At 39.1% G+C, this 18,820-nt stretch overlaps 1 protein-coding gene across 1 annotated transcript; it reads left to right on the forward strand.

Annotated features, from left to right (window-relative positions):
* Positions 1-17,025, forward strand: LOC113226826 (2-hydroxyacylsphingosine 1-beta-galactosyltransferase-like). The gene is made up of 4 exons (XM_026459598.1): positions 1-886; positions 4,470-4,695; positions 6,313-6,529; positions 15,726-17,025. Exons 1-4 carry the CDS (start codon positions 26-28, stop codon positions 16,000-16,002), a joined length of 1,581 nt encoding a protein of 526 aa, XP_026315383.1. The 5' UTR covers positions 1-25; the 3' UTR covers positions 16,003-17,025.
* Positions 17,026-18,820: the final 1,795 nt, after the last annotated feature.

An 18,820-nucleotide genomic window follows, 5' to 3' on the forward strand; every position in this document is an offset into this window, starting at 1 on the left:
CGCGGTTTCGTAGCGAACAGCCGTCATGCGGTCATTTGTGTTTTATTTGGTCGCGTTGTTCGCGCTATTGAGCGATGTCCAGCCCGCACGCATCCTTGGTTTATTTCCCCACACAGGCCGAAGCCATCAAATGGTTTTCGAGCCATTACTTAATAAATTAGCAGAGAGAGGACATGACGTCCATGTAGTATCCTTCTTCCCTTTAAAAAATCCACCGGCAAACTACACAGACTATAGCTTGGAAGGAATATCACAACTTGGATTGGAGTCTGTGAACCTGGCTCTATTTGAGAACCCTAATCCAGTGATGAAGCTGTTAGGACTTGACACGTTGCTATTTAAAGTGTTTGCATTTTGGCCTTTGAACGAATTTGCAATTAATACCTGCATGAAGTCAATGGATTGGCCAGCGGCGAAAGAAGCGTTTAGCCAACAATATGATTTGATTATTGTGGAATATTTTACTAGTGATTGTATGGTAGGTCTTGCACATGTGTATGGTATCAAAGCGCCCATAGTGGCAGTATCTTCTAGTGATTTACTGCCATGGGTACCGGACCGTCTCGGCTTAAATGACAACCCTGCATACGTGCCACAATTGACCACTTATTTTACGACGAAAATGAATTTCTTTAATCGGATGGAGAACACGTTACTGAGTGTATATTATAAATACTGGTTCCGACGTATGATTCAAGAAAAAGAACAAGAGATAATTGAAAAGCATTTTGGTAGAAGAATCCCGGATTTACATGATTTGGCAAAAAATTTATCGTTGATTATTGTCAACACACATTACACGGTTAATGGAGTACGACCGTCGTTGCCGGGCGTAATAGAAGCGGGGGGAATGCATTTAGATCATACCAGGAAGCCAATACCTCATGTGAGTACAATTTAATGTGACACGTATCTTGTTATGCAATTACTTGTTTTCTTCGACAGTTTAGTGATGCTTGAAATTGTATTAAAAAACATTGTTAACAAATGTTTGCTATCTCTTGTGATAAATGTCTATGCATATTTAATTTCAAATATATTTAGCAATATTTTTAGAATAATAACAAATGTTTACGTGGCATTAAATAAAGGCTAATATACTAAATATATGTTTAAAACAAAATAAATAAAAAAAGGTTAGCGTCAACGATATTTGGTTTGCGTTTTTTTTTGCGATTTTCGGTCGCTATGGCAACAAATGCAGTTTGTTCACACATGCATTTCGTCAATGATATTATACTTGTAAAATTTCGTAGTGTCATTTGTTCGCGCGCGCGCCTTTCGCGCACCATCTATGCTTTCTTGCCTACAGAGACGCGCCGAACATATAATTATGCAGTGCATGCGTCGCGCATGCAACGCATTTACAAATATCAGTAAGGAGTATTAACCGATTTTCTACATTCTGTTTTAAAATCTTCAGCGCGATGACTCCAAAAGTAGTCTGTACGTGATAGCTGCAGGATGAGGACAAGGCAGCTGGGAGATCAATAGTGATGTAACCCAGTGATCGTCCGATGGATGTTCAAGCCTGTGTCGTCGTTGTGGCAGCATGCACGTTGGAGATAGTTTAGGCTTAGACAGTTAGGAAGTAGTGATGTTTAGAATTTGTTAGGATCGTTCAGTCAGCAATTCTACTCAGAGTAAAGCCTAGTCTACAGTACCGATCCTAGACCCCTGGGATATTTTTTTTTTTATATGTAATATCAAGTGACGGGATGAACAAATCGTGCGCCTGATGGTAAGCTACACGCCTGTCCATAACAGTTGCAGTGCCACTCAGAGCTTTAAATCGCAAATATCTGTGGGGCACTGCCACTGCGCCCGTCACCCTGAGACATTCGTTAACAAGTCCCACGTGCCTGTAATTTCACCAGCACCCTTACCCTTTAAAACCGGAACACAGTAATGCTAACATTACTGCTTGGCGGCAGAAATAGGTAAGGTGGCAGTACTTCCCAGGACGAACCCTTTCACAAGGAGCTCTACCGCTACTAAAAAGGACATGGACTAATCCACATTACATAGATAGTAGGTACCTATGTAAACACGTAATACTTTCTTATAATAGATTGACATACATACAATTTACCTATGAAGGAAATATTTCACAATAAACAACATATTCGGTTAGGTTAGATAAATGTGTAAAACTTAACATTGTGTTTTAAAGTTTGTCACTATACAATTAAACTTATCAAAGTCAAAGAACTGTGTCAGCTGCCAATAGCACATTTTTAAGGTGATGAATTTGCAATAAAAACATTTTAGAAAGGCAGCGGGTCTTCGCAAAAACGAAAAAAATTGCATGTGATTCACAATAATCATAGCGACGCTACAGATTTCTACTTCTGCTTCCGCAACTTTTATAATATGTATTACCTAATGTAACCAGAACTTTACAATGTTAGCGATGGATGAGACGCGCGCGAATTGCTAGACTGTGGGATACGCATTTTTAAATTGGTAGTCTTGTGTTGAATACAATTATAAAACCAAAAACACTGTTTGGAGCAATTTTGTTGATATCTTTATAGTATTTATACTTCTTCCGTATCCGCTTCCGTTTCTGCTAAGATTTACTTTTGACATCTGTTTCCGTCGTGACATTTTCGTTGCATCACTAGTCTACGAGACAAAAAAGTTTTGCGAACCTCTGCTCTGAATTTAAAAGTAGTGAAACTTTCAAGTGCCTACGGTAATAAAACACACGTAGGGTCGTATTCCAGAACTCTACTCAATGCTCAAGTCAGGATTTGAGCAGACTTGAGTATGATTTCAAGCACTGGAAATACGACCCTAATGGCAAGGACTTGAGTATGATTTTCAGTGCTCACTGCAATATTCATGTCCTGCCTTGAGCATTGAGTAGAGTTCTGGAATACGACCCCTAGATAAGAAATCGACTCCTGGGCGATACCACGATACCCATTCTAACTATACCTAATTACTACACAATTATGTAGCTTGCTACAAATAAGGCGGACGAAACTTATTACAACCAAGTCCTTGTGGTTATTATTTTAATTTAATTAATAGTCACAAAGTTATTTTCTTGACTTTGTCTTTATTTTCAGATCTATAGATGTCTGACAAATTTTTACTGGGCCACTACCATAATTATAGAGATTACTATCTCTATTATAACGGAGGACATGTCATATGTTGGAAAGGAGTCTAATTTTTTGTGACCGCGTTACAACATGAATATCAGATAAATGTAGGGCTTACAACAACATTATCAACAATTAAAATAGACTGTATTTTAATAGTAGGTAGTGCTTTTTTTACTTCTTTTGCAGTTACTACAAAACGCGATGTGCTGTTCTTCCAAACTATAAAAGATATCGAATTTTCAAATATAGAAGTCGATACAGTTTAAAAATGTTGCATAAAAACGTCCCTTACGACAAAATGTTCCTTACGACCATTGACTTACAAATAAACGACATTTCGAATTTCCACTGTCGCATGTCGGTGACAAATTAATTAAAAACATTTTTTAGGTAAAGGTTTGTTTTTCATGTCGATTGGTTTGTTCGTATCGTGGATTATTTATTTCTACCTTTTCTTAGTTTAACACGTTTCGTTCTTCGGAATGAAGAAAAGCACAAGCAGCAAATTCTAAATTTATAGATAAATGTGTTGAAATATTTTTTTAGGTTTTTCTGATGAAAAGAAACAGTTAAAATATACATTTGATATTAAACAGTTAATGTTCTAAATACATTCCACATTATGTTTTATACATAAATTTTCGTTGTCGCGAGACGACGCTTGCATTAGGCGCTCGGATCACAGTGCTGAACCAGAACTCAGAGACTTGTGAACATTCACAACGCGCAGGAAACGCGCGTCGACGGGCGATTCCATATTTGCGTAATACAAATTTGTACCTTAATAATAGGAAAATAGAGATGAATATACTATAGGCGAAAAACATGACGCGTCGCGACGCTTCGACTCTGCCCCAGTGCGAGTTGAGCCGTAGTGTGTTCTCTAACTGCTCAGAAAGAATACCTAATTTAAATGTGAGTTTTAGTACTTGACTCATGAATAGAACTAAATGGCATAATTGTATTCAGGTTTGCTTTTTTTTTTGAGTTATATTATATTGTAAATGAACTAATAATGAGAGCACAGTTCCATACATTACTAAGTAAAATCCTTTGATATTTAGAGTTTATAATATAATAAACGCCAAATATGACTTTTTAGGAAACTTACAAAACGGGAAAATCATTTTCCTACTTATTAATTTTATTATGAAAACTAACGCGGTTATCACATATTATATTGAGTCACTGAGTGACTCAGTGCTAGACGTGACGCGGTCGCGAACGTTGCACTCAACCCCTGAAGAAGACCATCGATTATGGTTGAAAATAGTCGGACCGCTTCCGACTAAAATACTACGCGAGTAAGTCCCGTTACTTTTATACTTTAATTGTTTTATTTAAAAATTTCAGTACATCGAACGTTTCCTAAACGAGTCAAAAGAAGGGGTTGTCTTACTGAGTTTTGGGTCCCTCATCAAGACTGCAACTTTGCCAAAGTACAAGGAGCAGATGATCGTGAACGCTATGTCCAAACTGAAACAGAGAGTTCTGTGGAAGTATGAAAATAGTGGAGAAGAAGGCACCTTGACTGGAAACATCCTGAGAGTGAAGTGGATACCCCAATACGAATTATTACGTAAGTAATTAAGACGCATGTAGTAGCGTTATATCTACTTTCATTAGTTACTTTTGCATTATATTTTCATCAATTACTTTGAATTGCATTATATTTTATAAGCCGTGGTAGCCTATTAGACCTACACCACAAGCAGAGGTCGCGGGTTCGAATCCTACCTCGCAGCACTGAGTTTTTCGTAATTTATGTGCGAAATTTAATTTGAAATTTACCATGAATTTTTCAATGAAGAAATACACTGTGATGAAACCTGCACGTCGAAGAAGGTTCACAACCTTCGGAAAAAGTGTGAAGTCCCCGCATTTGGCCAACAGGCGTCTCCCCGTCCGTCCGTCCGTCGCCTGAGACCCGTGCCCACCAATGGGACGTATAAATGGGTTGATGTTGATTGTCAATTGAGTTATTTTTCCATAGAAAGAACCACCGATACAATACTGCCACTGTGGCTGAATGGTTACTATGCAGGTCTGCCACGCAGAGGTCCTGGGTTCGATTTCCGGGCCGGGAGTAATATTTGTATGGCCTACATTTATTTCTCTCGTGTGTGTGTGTGTGTGTGCGTGTGCGTGTGTGTGTGTCTGTAATATATATTTTGTGTGTGTGTGTGTGTGTATGTATCTTTTATATAACGTCACCCTTCACTCATTCATTTGAATGAGTGAAGGGTGACGTGACAAAAGTCACATATCGACCGTTTCAAATATATGCATAGGTACAGAATAAAACACACGAGTCCATAATATGTAACAATTTACAATAGTATTGTTTAAAATGTCCAAACTCTTCGCTTAGTACCACATACATTAAATTACTCTCCGGCATTCTTTGCAACTAGGGTTGCCAGGTTTTAAAACTGAATAGAGATACAGAACAGCTTCTTTAGCGGGACATTTGAATAAAAAGGCCGGACGCCCTACGTTTTTAAGGATTTTGTGTCGTTGTTAATAAAGACAATTTTTAAACAGGCTTTTTTGATCATTTAATTTTATCAAAACAATCTTGTTAAATTCTAATGAAATAAAAATTAACTTGAATAAATAAATCAGTCTTCTTTATTATCAATCATCTATTATTACTCCATCTATCCATCGAAGTCAAAATTAAAGAAAACAAAACTTGGTCAAATATAAAAAACCTAACAAAAACCGGGCAAACCGGACACAGTCTATTCTAGATCGGACATGTATCCAAAAAGCAAACATAAACAATGTATGTACATACATATATTGTATAACCAAAACAAAGACTTACATACTTTGTACAACTACCTACGACAAAGACTTATTTATGTATTTATTGCTTAGAATATTTTGTGGCGACATGCCAACTACCCATTATTGTTATTTGCAGAGAAGTACTTGTCTATGTTAATTTGTTACACATTAAAAATAATTAATACTTACGTAGAGCTCTCTAACGAAATAATGCAATAATTTGCGTCTTTACCGAGCGCTCAATAAGGAATGACAATACAACCGAACGAGGTCATTCGATAGAAAGCGTATAAGACAGAAATATGAATGCACTGACAAGAGATTCCACTTAAATTCAAAGAAGAACATTCTGAGATAGGTAATTTTAAACATTTTAACACAAATGTAAATGTATTATTTACAGAGCACCCCAAGGTTCTTGCCTTCGTGGCCCATGGAGGTCTTCTTGGCATGACTGAAGCCATATCAGCGGGCAAGCCGATGGTGGTAATGCCGTTTTTCGGTGACCAGCCCACCAACGGCGCGGCGGCTCAAGAAGTTGGTTTAGCCAAAGTCGTCCCTTACGCAGAACTTAGTGAAAAGGCCCTCTTTGAAGCTTTACAGGACGTTCTAAGCGCTGAGTGAGTACCTAATATTATATTTGATTGTAATTGCTATGTCACTTGACATGTTCACGACATTTATTTGGATAGCTTAAAAATTAACCATGAACATTGTTCTAATTTCACATATACATAGGGCGCACTATAAGTTTCCGGAACTGACCACTTACATAAACAATATTTAAAAAGTAATTACAGCATTTCAAAATGGAACTCTTTAGCTGTAGAATACAGTTTGTTTTATCTGACTGTCACTTGCTTTTACATTGTGGCGTCATTTTAGAAATTGGTTGTCTACATCACCATGGATTTAACCCGTGAAAATTTTCGTAGTATGATTTTCTACGACTTTAAGTTTATAGCTGGTTTGCAGAATTCAAACGCGGCCGTGTGAATCTCAGTGACGAATTTCGTGATAGTCGCCCGTCCACTACTGTGAACAACAAAAACATCTATGCTGTGCACCTTATGATCAAAACAGACAGGCATGTGACATACCATGAGATTCGGGCATCTTTAGGCATAAGCATGAGTCAAATACAATCAATACTACACAAACATTTGGGTGTGAAAAAGCTGTGCTCTCGGTGGATCCCACACAATATGACTGAGGCTCAAAAAACGGATCGCGTTACTTGGTGCAATGCCATGCTTACCAGATTCAACGAAGGGGCGTCACATTTGGTGTGGGACACAGTAACAGGTGACGAAACTTGGATTTATAGTTACGATCCAACAAAGCAGCAACAGAACGTTTGGGTCTTTCGAAACGAGCCGAAACCAACCAAAACAAACAAAGTGCCTCTAAGTGCCTTCTTTTTTTAAATAAAACTGGACACGTGGTTACTGTTGCATTGGAAACTGTTGTACCGTGAATAGTGATTGGTACACGACCATTTGTTTCCCGGAAGTTATTGACAAGCTCTGTAAAAATAGCCGTAAACGCCGTATCATCTTGCACCACGATAATGCCAGTTCTCACTAGATATGAGCGCCGATAATAGACCAACCGGCGGCAGCGCGCCGACAAAAAAGTGTCGGCGGCGGCGGCGTTTCGGCTTTTTACAAAAACCGTTATACAAATACTTTTTCAAAGGGAAAAAACAAAATAACGTATTTTGTATAGTAACCAAATTTTTATCAGTTCGATCAGGCGCTCCGATCGAATGCACGCGCACGCTTCCATAATGTGTATGCATAGTGAAAATGGCGACGCCAGAAATTGACAAATTAATTTTTTAAACAAAAAATCTTTAAATATTAAACTCACTAATTAACTTTTGTCGCCTATCTATGTCACCTCTGCTGAGGCCGGACGGCACGCTGGCTTACATTGCAGAAGACAAGGCAAATCTTTTTGCCTCACTCTTTGCAAAGAGTTCGCGTCTGAATCTAATCTTACCTCAGGCTGGCTGCACTATGGCGCCAATTCTCGTACGCCAAAAAGAGATGCTTAGAACTCTGCGGAATCTAGATGTCAATAAAGCTAGCGAGCCAGATGGAATCCCAGCACTAGTCCTACGTAACTGTGCGCCTTAGTTGTCTCCTGTTCTCACGCGTAACGCCTGTACCGCCTCTCACTTGAGACTGGTGTAGTTTCCAGGCCGTGGAAACTTGCAAACGTGCAACCTGTGCCGAAAAAGGGAAGCAGAGCTGACTCTGTCAACTATAGACCTATCTCAGTCACTTCCATATTCTGCAAGACTATGGAAAGTGTACTCAACAACCGTCTCTTGTCGTAGGTACCTTGAAGACAACGACCTCCTCAGTGATCGCCAGTACGGATTCCGAAGAGGGCGATCAACTGGGAATCTTTTTGTGTATGCCTGTCACATATGGAGCGAGGCTATGAAAAGCAAGGTGAAGCACTTGCAGTGTCTTTGGATATTTCTAAAACAAAGGTTTTAGATCCGATTCCAGTCCAGACCCTGTCAAAGGACAGGGTCTGGACTGGAATCGGATAACATTGGGCATTGTTGCATTCCGGTTTTGAGGGGTGTGGGTGCTGATGAAATTGTAGGCACTTGGGACTGGTCAACTTTGTGTCTCGGAGTGACGAGCGCGGTGGCAGTACCCCTCGGATGGCTTGCGATTTGAAGTTGAATGGCAATGCGCAGCATCTGTGAATAGGCGTGTCGCTTGCTACTGGGCGCGCAACTTGTTCGTCCCGTCATTTTCCTTATATCATAAATAATTCATATTTGTTAATTGTGGTCTTGGTAGTCAAGTTGCAAACCTATATGTATATCCATCCATCGCTATACAGAATAATATTATTCTGAGTGTCATTTAAAGTAGTTACAAGGAGGGAGGTATTACTAAATTTCTCACACGGTTCCTGCATCAGCAATAAAGAGAAATCAGCTTTGCTTATTTAGGATCAATTACATTGATCTTGGGATTTCTCCTTAAAGCGTCAAATCCAGCATTGCTTTACTTAAAACTTACATAATTTAATAACTTATCCACAGCCAATGTTTTTATTAATCTTCTATTGAGTTGTATTTTCTTATATACAAATATAATATAAACAAATATAATTAGAAAATTTAGCTCATAGCACAAACTGTGAGCTAATTTTTTTAATACTAATTGATAGCACAATAAGTCATTTTCATAACTTTGTCTCTTTGTTCAGCTTTTGAATATGGACAATTACTAAATTCGTGCAGCACATTTTGTCATTCTTTTCTGTTAAAGTTATCGAATGTCGAGCTCATTCCGGAATGAGGACATTCCTAGAGCAGAATGGCCGTTTGTTAGCGTATCGTGACATTATATTATTTTATTTTGTTAGAAAACTTACTTTGCGTCATTAAGAATTAGTTTCATCGAAATAAGAAATAAATCGATATCATCATCATTGATATCAACGGAACGGTGACAGGCGGCCGCCATTACGAAAAGCATCTCTGACTAGAACAGACGTGTTTTGTTTTGTTTGGATTTATAGTGAAAGATCTTATAATATAATTTATAACAGTCACTGGAGTCTCATTTCTATGTCTACTTGGAAAGTCTCCTATAGATCGTTTTGATGCAGACTGTGAAAGACGGGAAATTGCAAACATTAACTGCACAGGTGGGTTGCGTGATATTGTTAAATTACCTGTGTTATCAAGCACGCGTAAAACAAACTCTACATGCAATGCAGACTTTACGATCAATGATGACTTGAAAAGTGGTCAGATGAGTATAACAGAAGAAAATTTTGTTTTATTTAGTCGTTTACAAACTTTAACCCCACACCCACATTAAATAACAAAAGATAAATTAAAAACACCATTGTGGTTCTGCAGGGCAAAAAAGGATGAACCGAAATAGCTATTCCACAGCTGCAAGACACATTATCATGCAGCTTGATTCTAGTGTTGCCCAATAGAAGATCAAGATGAAACTAACCCCAGTCTTGATCTTGGTCCCAGCACTCCACACTCAATCTTGGTATTGGTTTCGGTCTGGCTGCAAGAGTCTTGCAAGTCTTACAATTACCTGTTGCTACTTATCAAACTATCATATTCTACTATTCTTACAAAAAATGACAATAAGTGTTCGTTCAGATTTTAGAACAGCGTAACAGAGTAGGTGCATTTGAAGGCCAACCAAATGACGAAAAATTAACTATAAAATTACGATCACCAAAATGGTTGAAAATTTTATGTATGTACGCTAAACTCGCGCATAAGAATAATTAATAATAAATAACATAGAATAAACCAATTATGTATATATGTTAAGGGTACAAGGTAACTCCGCCTGAGTTGCCCGCACCTTCGTTTGTTAGTTTTTCGATTGTCGGTGTATATGTTGTTGATATTTCACTGACTTCGCTAGCAGTTTTTTTTTGCGACATTTTGATCACAGGTATACATTATTTTGTAAATAATATAATGTAACATCATCGACACAATACTTTGCGTGTTACGACAACCAACCAACCTTGCTGTTAGGAGAAACTGTGTTTTCGGTACCGACACTAGGACACGTCTAATAATAGATATTTATTTGAAAATCACAATGCATAGGTATTGCTAACTACTAACCTAACGCCCATGTCTGAGTTTGACGTACCTTATTCTTTCTCAAATCTTGCAGGGTTGAACAAGATCGAAACTGCTACTAATGCTAATATTTGATTCGCTTTTGAATATTTACGTTTGTAGTGATATCGTTCAGGTATATTAAGAACATAAAAGACAACAAGTAGGTAATCTAATACGTGGGACAATACAAACAATCTTCTCTTGGTACGTACCTTATTTAGGTATACGTGCCATATCTGGCTTCGGCACATGTCTACCTAAGCTACGGTACGTCTAATACGATATGTGCTCTGAAATAGAAACCTTATAAACAAAATGATACTTACTTATGCACCCGGATAATCCCCGCACCACATAAGTAAGAGTGTGGAGATCCGGCGGAATGTAAGGCTATTTCTATTGAAATAAGGTATAAATTTCAATGCTCTGAGAACGACCTCAGATTATCGCAGCGCATTTCACCCTGTGGTATTGAAGAGCACTCTAGGGATGCCACGACGAGGGGCGCAGGAATACGTCGGATTCTGCCTGCAAACGCTTTTCGATTGCGTAGTCGCTAGTGGAAGAGAATCAAATCTGAGTGGTGGTATGACACGACGGTATGGTACGATGTATTACGAGTATCCGTTACTCGCGATATCGTAAAAACGGCTTCCCACGGCCCGTTTTGCAACTCGCGCGCGGGAAGAGGGCCGCCCGAGCGCGCCCTTGGCGGCCTTTTCGAATCCGCCTCTGATCGGTAACCTCAACTTAAATTACTACGTTTCAATACATACTTGAATAAACGACGCCACGCGCATCTGCAAGAGGCCGTCCGGACTCGTCCGTTTCGCGAGCTCGCCCGTACAAATCGGCGCGTTTGATATCACGGGCCGTGGGAACGTACCCTAAGGCTCAATTTATATTGCGGCGGAAGCGAGTGGAAGCGAAGTTTTGTGGTCGAGAATGCTCGCGCATTCCACGGATGATTTTGGCTCGTATCTAGTTTGTACGTTACACTAATTGACCATAAAGTTCATTATGCAATGTACAATATCGTTACAAAAATATAACATTACTCGTCAGTGTACGCAGGTGCGCATAATATCCTTTTTTTGTAATATCAAATGACGGGACGAATAAGTCATGTGCCTGATAAGCTACACGCTGTCCATGACAGTTGCAGTGCCACTCAAAGCTTTAAATTGCAAAGATCTGAGGGTCACTGCCACCAGTGTTGGGCAAAATTTAATTGTTCTGGCAATTAAAGATTGACAATTGATTAATTGTCAATTGCGAAACCTTTTTGTTGTGCGAAACCATTGTAGTTGCGAGAACCGCAATTAACAATTAATCAATTGTTAATTGCGGTTCTCGCAACTAACAATTGATCAATCGTTAATCGCAAATATCTACAATTAACAATTAATCAATTTTCAATCTTTTCAATGTTTTTGATTAACAATTAACAATTAAAACTGACAATTATGATAAATTTATAGGGCATATGGGGGTGAGTTAGGGCGTTGGTTGTGGGGGCCTGTTGGGGGCCTGCTGGGGGCAGTTTAGGGGGCCGGTTGGGGGCCGGTCAGGGGGCCGGTTGGGGGCCGGTTAGGGGGCCGGCAGGGGGCCCGGTTGGGGGTCCCGGTTGGGGGTCCCGGTTGGCGGCCCCGGTTGGGACCCCCGCGGGGGGGCCCCGGTTGGGAGCCCGGTTAGGGGGCCGGTTGGGGGGCCCAGTTGGGGCCCCGGTTGGGGCCCCAGTTGGGGCCCCGGTTGGGTCCCAGGTTGGGGGGCCCGGTTGGGGGCCCCACTTGGCGGCCCCGGTTGGGGCCCGGTTGGGGGGCCGGTTGGGGGGCCCGGTTGGGTGCCCCGGTGGGCGGCCCTGGGGGCCCCGGTTGGCGGCTCTGGGGGCCCCGGTTGGCGGCCCTGGAGGCCCCAGCTAGGGGCCCCGTTTGGGGGCCCGGTTGGGGGCCCGCTTGGGGGCCCCGGTTGGGGTGAGTTAGGGCGTTGGTTGTGGGGCCTGTTGGGGGCCTGCTGGGGGCAGGTTAGGGGGCCGGTTGGGGGCCGGTTAGGGGGCCCGGCCGGGCGCCCGGTTGGGGTCCCGGTTGGGGGCCCCGGTTGGGAACCCCGCTTGGGATCCCGGTTAGGGGGCCGGTTGGGGCCCCCGTTCGGGGTGAGTTAGGGCGTTGGTTGCGATGCGTCGCAATTGATTTAATTGCAATTGATTTAATTGCAATTGATTTCAATTGAATTGATTTTTTAATCTGATTGAATTATTGATTGAAATTTAATTGATTAACGCCCAACACTGACTGCCACTGCGTACGTCACCCTGAGACATAAGTTGACAAGTACCATGTGGCTGTTATTTCACCAGCACTCTCCCGTCGCTCCCAATATCAAAATAGGTAGACATGAGTTCATTATTTATTTAAGCTTGTGAGTGTGATAAGCATTCTTAATCTTATGCAATGTTTCTGCAAACAGGAACTACGTTCTTACCAATTCCAACAATCAACAGTAATAGGTACCAATTGCTTGCTTCGCCGACTCCGCTGACGTACCTACTATGCTTATGTAATGTAATTATGGTTACTTCAAATAGCAATACAATGAAATACCTAATCGAATCTGATTAATTAAAATTTGATGCATTTTGCAACTCATCATACGAGGACAGTTCATTCATTTACCTCAACTATACGATGAACCATAATTGATGTATTTCAAGTAAAATATTGAAATGCAACGAATTGAAATTTTTGTCGTCGTCAAATTATTGAAAGCAAATGGTTATTCATTCGCATTATTACTAATACATATTTAAAGTATCTATACTGACAAAAATTAAATGTTTAATCCGTAAAAAAGAATTCTATTTGACTTCAATACTTGATTCAAATTTAAATTCAAATTATAACCATTTTTCTTGATATGCTTTTTTTCTTTTTTACTTATATGAATAATCGTACCTATGTGAAATTGTGTTCATAATGATAATTAAATAAAATAAAAATATTAAATTAATGTATCATTTTATATAAGCATAAAATATAATTTTCGCTTCTCATGCTCTTAAAGTTCCTATTTATGCTGGGTGTAGGCTACATAAAATTAAAAAAACCATCACATTAAATATGTCTAATTATTGTAATTTTACCATTGACCTACCAATAAATTTACATTCAATTTTAATTAAATAATCGTTTATTATTATTATTATTATACTCTATATAGCTCAATTACCACTGACTGACTGACTGAACCAGTGATTTAGATGATTGTTCTCCCAGAAGGAGTCGCGGTGGGTAAAAATGATGTACGGGAGTCGTGATCGGTGGGTACCAAAAAAATCCGAAACCTTCGAAAAATGGACTGCATCAGGTGGGACTCTAGCGCGGCCAATGTATTATACCTACCGGAAGGGTCGTCGAACTAAAATTGACCGCCATCTTGGTCAATTTCTACCGGAAGTGAAAAAAATTCGAAATTCGAATAAACAAGATGGCTGCCGTACAAATTTCAGAGCCTTATAGCTCGGCGAGTATTGGACATAGGCGAGGGATGCTCGACCTAGAGGGCGGTGGGGGTCAACTGCCGGTGATAAAATTTTCTCAAGATGGCCGACTCAAAATGGCGGCTCCAAAAAAAGGCGCCCCGATCCGGCTGAAATTTGCCATGCGGTCGTGTATGGGGACTCACAATGCGAATTTGTGGTCGAAATTTCGATTCCGCCATTTCCCAAGATGGCCGCCATACATGTGAATTTTCTGCCCTTTGGCGTCATTTTTCTCCCAGGAGGGCGAGAGGATAAAAATAATGTAGTTGAATTATGGTCAGACGGGCTTATTGAATATCAGAAGGCAACGAAACCTTCGAAACGTGCTCCGCATGAGGTAGGACCCCAGCTGCCCGGCTAAAGTATACGTCGTGACCCAAAGTCTCCAAACAAATGTTCATCCACACCCTGGGCAGTTCCTAATATTGTAGAGGGCGGTAAGAGCTAACTGGCTGTCGAAAATATTTTTTTTAAATGGCCGATCCAAGATGGCGGCCCGACAAAAAGGTGCTCCGATCCGGCTGAAATTTTATATTCTTCCGTGTTTCGGAGCCGGTAATACGAAAATGTGGTCAAATTTTTTAATATGGCCGCCATTAAAGAGCTATTTAATTTTTTTTAAAACAAAGCCATAAGTGCCGAGGCCGTAGGCCGAGGTACGCGGAGGGCGAAGGCTGAGGTACGCGGAGGGCGAAGGCCGAGGAACGCGGAGGGCGAAGCCCGAAGCGTCCGCACGCCAACAAATGGAGATAATATACGGAGACGTAATAGATTACGAGTACAAGATCTCACAATTGTAAAAATGTAAAGCATGCTAGTGGACATGAAATACTTATTATAGCGTTGTTGTATCTCAACCGTCTCTATGTTAGATTTCATTTTCTTGAAAGCTATGCCAAAGAGAAGTATTTAGGGGGAAAAAATGCCAAACTACTGCCGAATTTCCTGTACTATGAATACCAAATCAACGATAACCCAGAATACTCAGCCCAAAACCAACTTAGAAATGTTCGTTTATTAAATTGGCATAAATCGGGAATCGACCTCCTCATCAAGCGCCCATAGTACTCACTGCTGAGCCACCGAAGAGCATGAGCAAACCCCGTAAACTGAAACCGACCACGCGCCGTAGGTGGGGTACAGGGCTCGTTTGTAATATTGCTGTTTAATTTCCTCGCAGTCGGAGTGAAAAGCAGAGTGTATAACTCGTTCATAAAACCCATTTCACCCTCGACTTAAGTATCCAGATATCTGGATACATATGCTCGTCTCGAGTAAAATGACGCGTTTTATGCACTTGTTGTACAATCTACTATTTATTACCTCGTTTTAAATAGATAATTTACCTGGCTCTATTAAAAAGAAAGGATATACGAGCGCCTTTGCGAGGTCCGGCAAGTTGTCCTGAGTAGTATGATGTGTGTTGTGCTCGAAAGAAAATAGAAAGATATTGTAGAAGTAGTTTTTTTAGACATTTTCTTTCTTATTTAATGTCGTTATTTTGTTTTCAATACGATGTAAAAACGTAATATTACGACACGGCTATTTTTATATATTATATCCACATAAAAAGACTTACAGACGTATTTTCACTATTACTAGTTTTAAAATAGCAAACCTTTCTCTTTTACAGAATGCGTGTAGCTGCTCGTCGCATTTCCGAAATGTGGAAGGACCGCCCGACAAAACCTCTGGACACAGCGGTCTACTGGACAGAACGTGTCATCAGATGGGGCCATCAATCTCCTCTACATTCTTCAGCCCGAGATATGACTTTCATTCAGAAATCTTTATTAGACGTCGCTGCCGCCTTTATGATTATTGTTATTGTTTTACTATTCGTCTTCAAGTTCTTATTATCTTTAGTACCTAGGTTGTTAACATCGGGTGGTAAGCAGAAATTGCATTAAGACATAATGAAATGTGATATTGTATAGAAATTAGTTGGAAGATAAATGTTAAGTTTTATTTGGCATCCGTAGGTCCCCAGGGATTAGCGCTGTGGGCGTTTGAGGGTGGCCAATTTAGGAAAATTAAATGATCTTATGTAAATCGGTTTCCTAGTACCGTCGTAGTTAATCAAATTCATTGTTCCGGTACACATAATACACGAAATTCTCTAGTTTGAGACCGGGTAATCTGTGTCAAGCACATTACTATAATAACATTAGTTTATTTTTGAGCCGTGTTATTTAAACCAAACAACCATACAATATCAGGCCATGATTAACTGGTTAGTGCTTTTGATAATTTTTACTACATTCCCAAATATATGGCGTAACTTTGTATAATAGTTAATAACAAATATATATTGTTGTCATTGACCAGTACATAGATATCGTTGATTACTCTCCTTCAATTTTGAATGGCACTTGACACTCTTGGCGTACCTCCAAAGGTAAACGTAACAGTGTAAATTAGAAAACGCATTAACGATCACCAGCTCAAAACGTGATAAAATATCTAAATAGAAAAAAAGGATGCCTTACTACAGCTGAATGGAGTATGGCCAATTTTTCATGAAACCGCTAATTTCATTGCGTTGTAACAGAGATTCTATAGTAAAAGTTAGATGTTACAAATATATGAATACCATCTTCCCCCTCGAAACTAACTGTAGTAACTAGCATTAGGGTGCAACCACATTTATAAACGCGGAATCGGCTTGAGTTGAGTCGGGCATAAAGTTTGTAACCATGCAGAAAATGCTATCGGGTGACTTCAGCAAAACATGTCGGCAGTCGCATTTCGCCAAGACGCACGTGCTGGGGGTAATTCAATACCTACCTAACATTATTAGTGGCATACCACGGATACTTCGTGTCCATAATAAGATTCGGCATTATCTTCTTTGCTTCGTGTTCTAGATTAGAAATAAACATTTGTAGCATCACATACAGTACAGCCAATACGCACTGAATTTTGAAATATAAAAAATAAATAAATAAAGAGGACTCTAAGGGTCGTATTCTAGAACTCTACTCAATGCTCAAATCAGGGTATGAGTATGGTAAAGCACTCGAAATCATACTCAAATCCCTTCCATTAGGGTCGTATTTCCAGTGCTTGTGTTTCCAGTGCAATCCTGACTTGAGCATTGAGTAGAGTTCTAGAATACGACCCTAAGGCCTAGGTGTTAACTTGGACTTAATCAGAAAACCTGGTTGGAATGGGTGTTCTGGCATATTTGACAAATTTTATAACAAATGTATCAAAGAGATAAGTGATTTTTTACAACAAGTATTGTATCTAATAACTTAGAACTTAATTAACATAATAAATAATTAAATAGATGTATTCTTAACTATAGTCGTCACCAAATAAGAAGTCACATTTGACACTTGTCATCGTGACGCAAATAAGGATGTGGACTAATCATATCGCTAATCACATTATACGATTTTCACGAGAAATCCATTCTATATTTTAAGAGTTTGTGATTGTTCAGATTATTTTTCGGTTCATTGTTGTTCAAAATAAGTAATTCTGTTAAAAGCAATTGATTTACAGAATTCCTTGCAATTCTGTAGCAATTCCTCTTAATTTCGGAATATTGCCCCAGGTTCCGATGAATTGTATACAATTGTTTTAATTTTGATTTTATAATATTCATAAATAGTTTATTACGGGAATTTAGTGTAAATAAGTATGTTCATCGATAAAACAACTACATAAAAAGATTAAATTACCAAGCAACTAAGGATTTCATAAATTTAGAAGTTGTCAATGTCACCAACAAACAATCTCAAATAATGTTCATAATTTTTTCTAATATTTTTTTATATTTTTTTCCGAAAAATCGAAGTGACTCGGGTGAAATTCGGCGATTAATTGCTTACAACACTATTATTTAAAAAAAAGTGGCTTGAGAACGTAACTGCTTTCAGGACGTTTCGGGGTAACTCAAAATTGCATTTTATTTTGGAATTCGTGCGAAAACAGTACTTCAAATATGTTTTGTCATATTATATAATGTTTCAATAAAATTTATGTATTTTTTAAACACAATTATGCTAATAATTGTTTGTTTATTGTTTCGTTGATCGCATCAAAGTTACATACTATCGCCTTCTTTAGCTATAAAATTTGGCCTCTTATTTGGTGACGACTATAATTGAAATTGAAAAGATATACAATGTGATATATTGCTTTATATTGTTAAACCATTAAAGTCTTGTTGTTTACTATTGAATTTCATTCGATATTTCACAAGTTCTCTCAAGATCCACAAGTGTATATTTCTAATCTAGAAGAGGAAGCGAAGAAGATAACTAATGATTAATAGTTATTTGCTACGCAAGGCTGCAAAGTTGTTGTTTTACGCGAGTGCTTGTATTGAAACCTGAGCAAGCGAAGGAAGCTAAGATTGAACCATGAGCGAAGCGAGTGGTTCAAATATAGATTCCTGAGCGTAGCGAGGGTTTCAAGACACGAGACACAAAACAACTTTGCTGCCGAACGAAACACACAACTTTTCACCTCACTACAGCGAGGAATATGGTAGATGAAAGAAAAACAGTTAAAACTATAAAACATCAGTTTTTTTTATTAAAAGAAAAAGTTAATCTTCGGATGCGTTCTGAATTTACACCTCATCAATTTTTATTCTTGCTTGTACTGTTACTTTGTGTGATTAAGTGATTATTGAAATTATTTTAGTTCTTCGACGAATTAACATAATTTATTAAACTCAATTTAATGTCAACAATAATAAGAATATAATACACC

This window comes from Hyposmocoma kahamanoa, unplaced genomic scaffold (assembly GCF_003589595.1).
Source record: "Hyposmocoma kahamanoa isolate Upper Pololo Valley unplaced genomic scaffold, ASM358959v1 202, whole genome shotgun sequence".
Classification (NCBI taxonomy): Eukaryota; Metazoa; Arthropoda; class Insecta; order Lepidoptera; family Cosmopterigidae; genus Hyposmocoma; species Hyposmocoma kahamanoa.

Coding starts and splice junctions, on each gene's coding strand:
- LOC113226826 (XM_026459598.1), top strand. CDS start 26: ATGCGGTCATTTGTGTTTTATTTGGTCGCGTTGTTCGCGCTATTGAGC. Junction 887..4,469: donor CCAGGAAGCCAATACCTCAT/GTGAGTACAATT, acceptor TAAAAATTTCAG/TACATCGAACGTTTCCTAAA. Junction 6,530..15,725: donor CAGGACGTTCTAAGCGCTGA/GTGAGTACCTAA, acceptor TCTCTTTTACAG/AATGCGTGTAGCTGCTCGTC.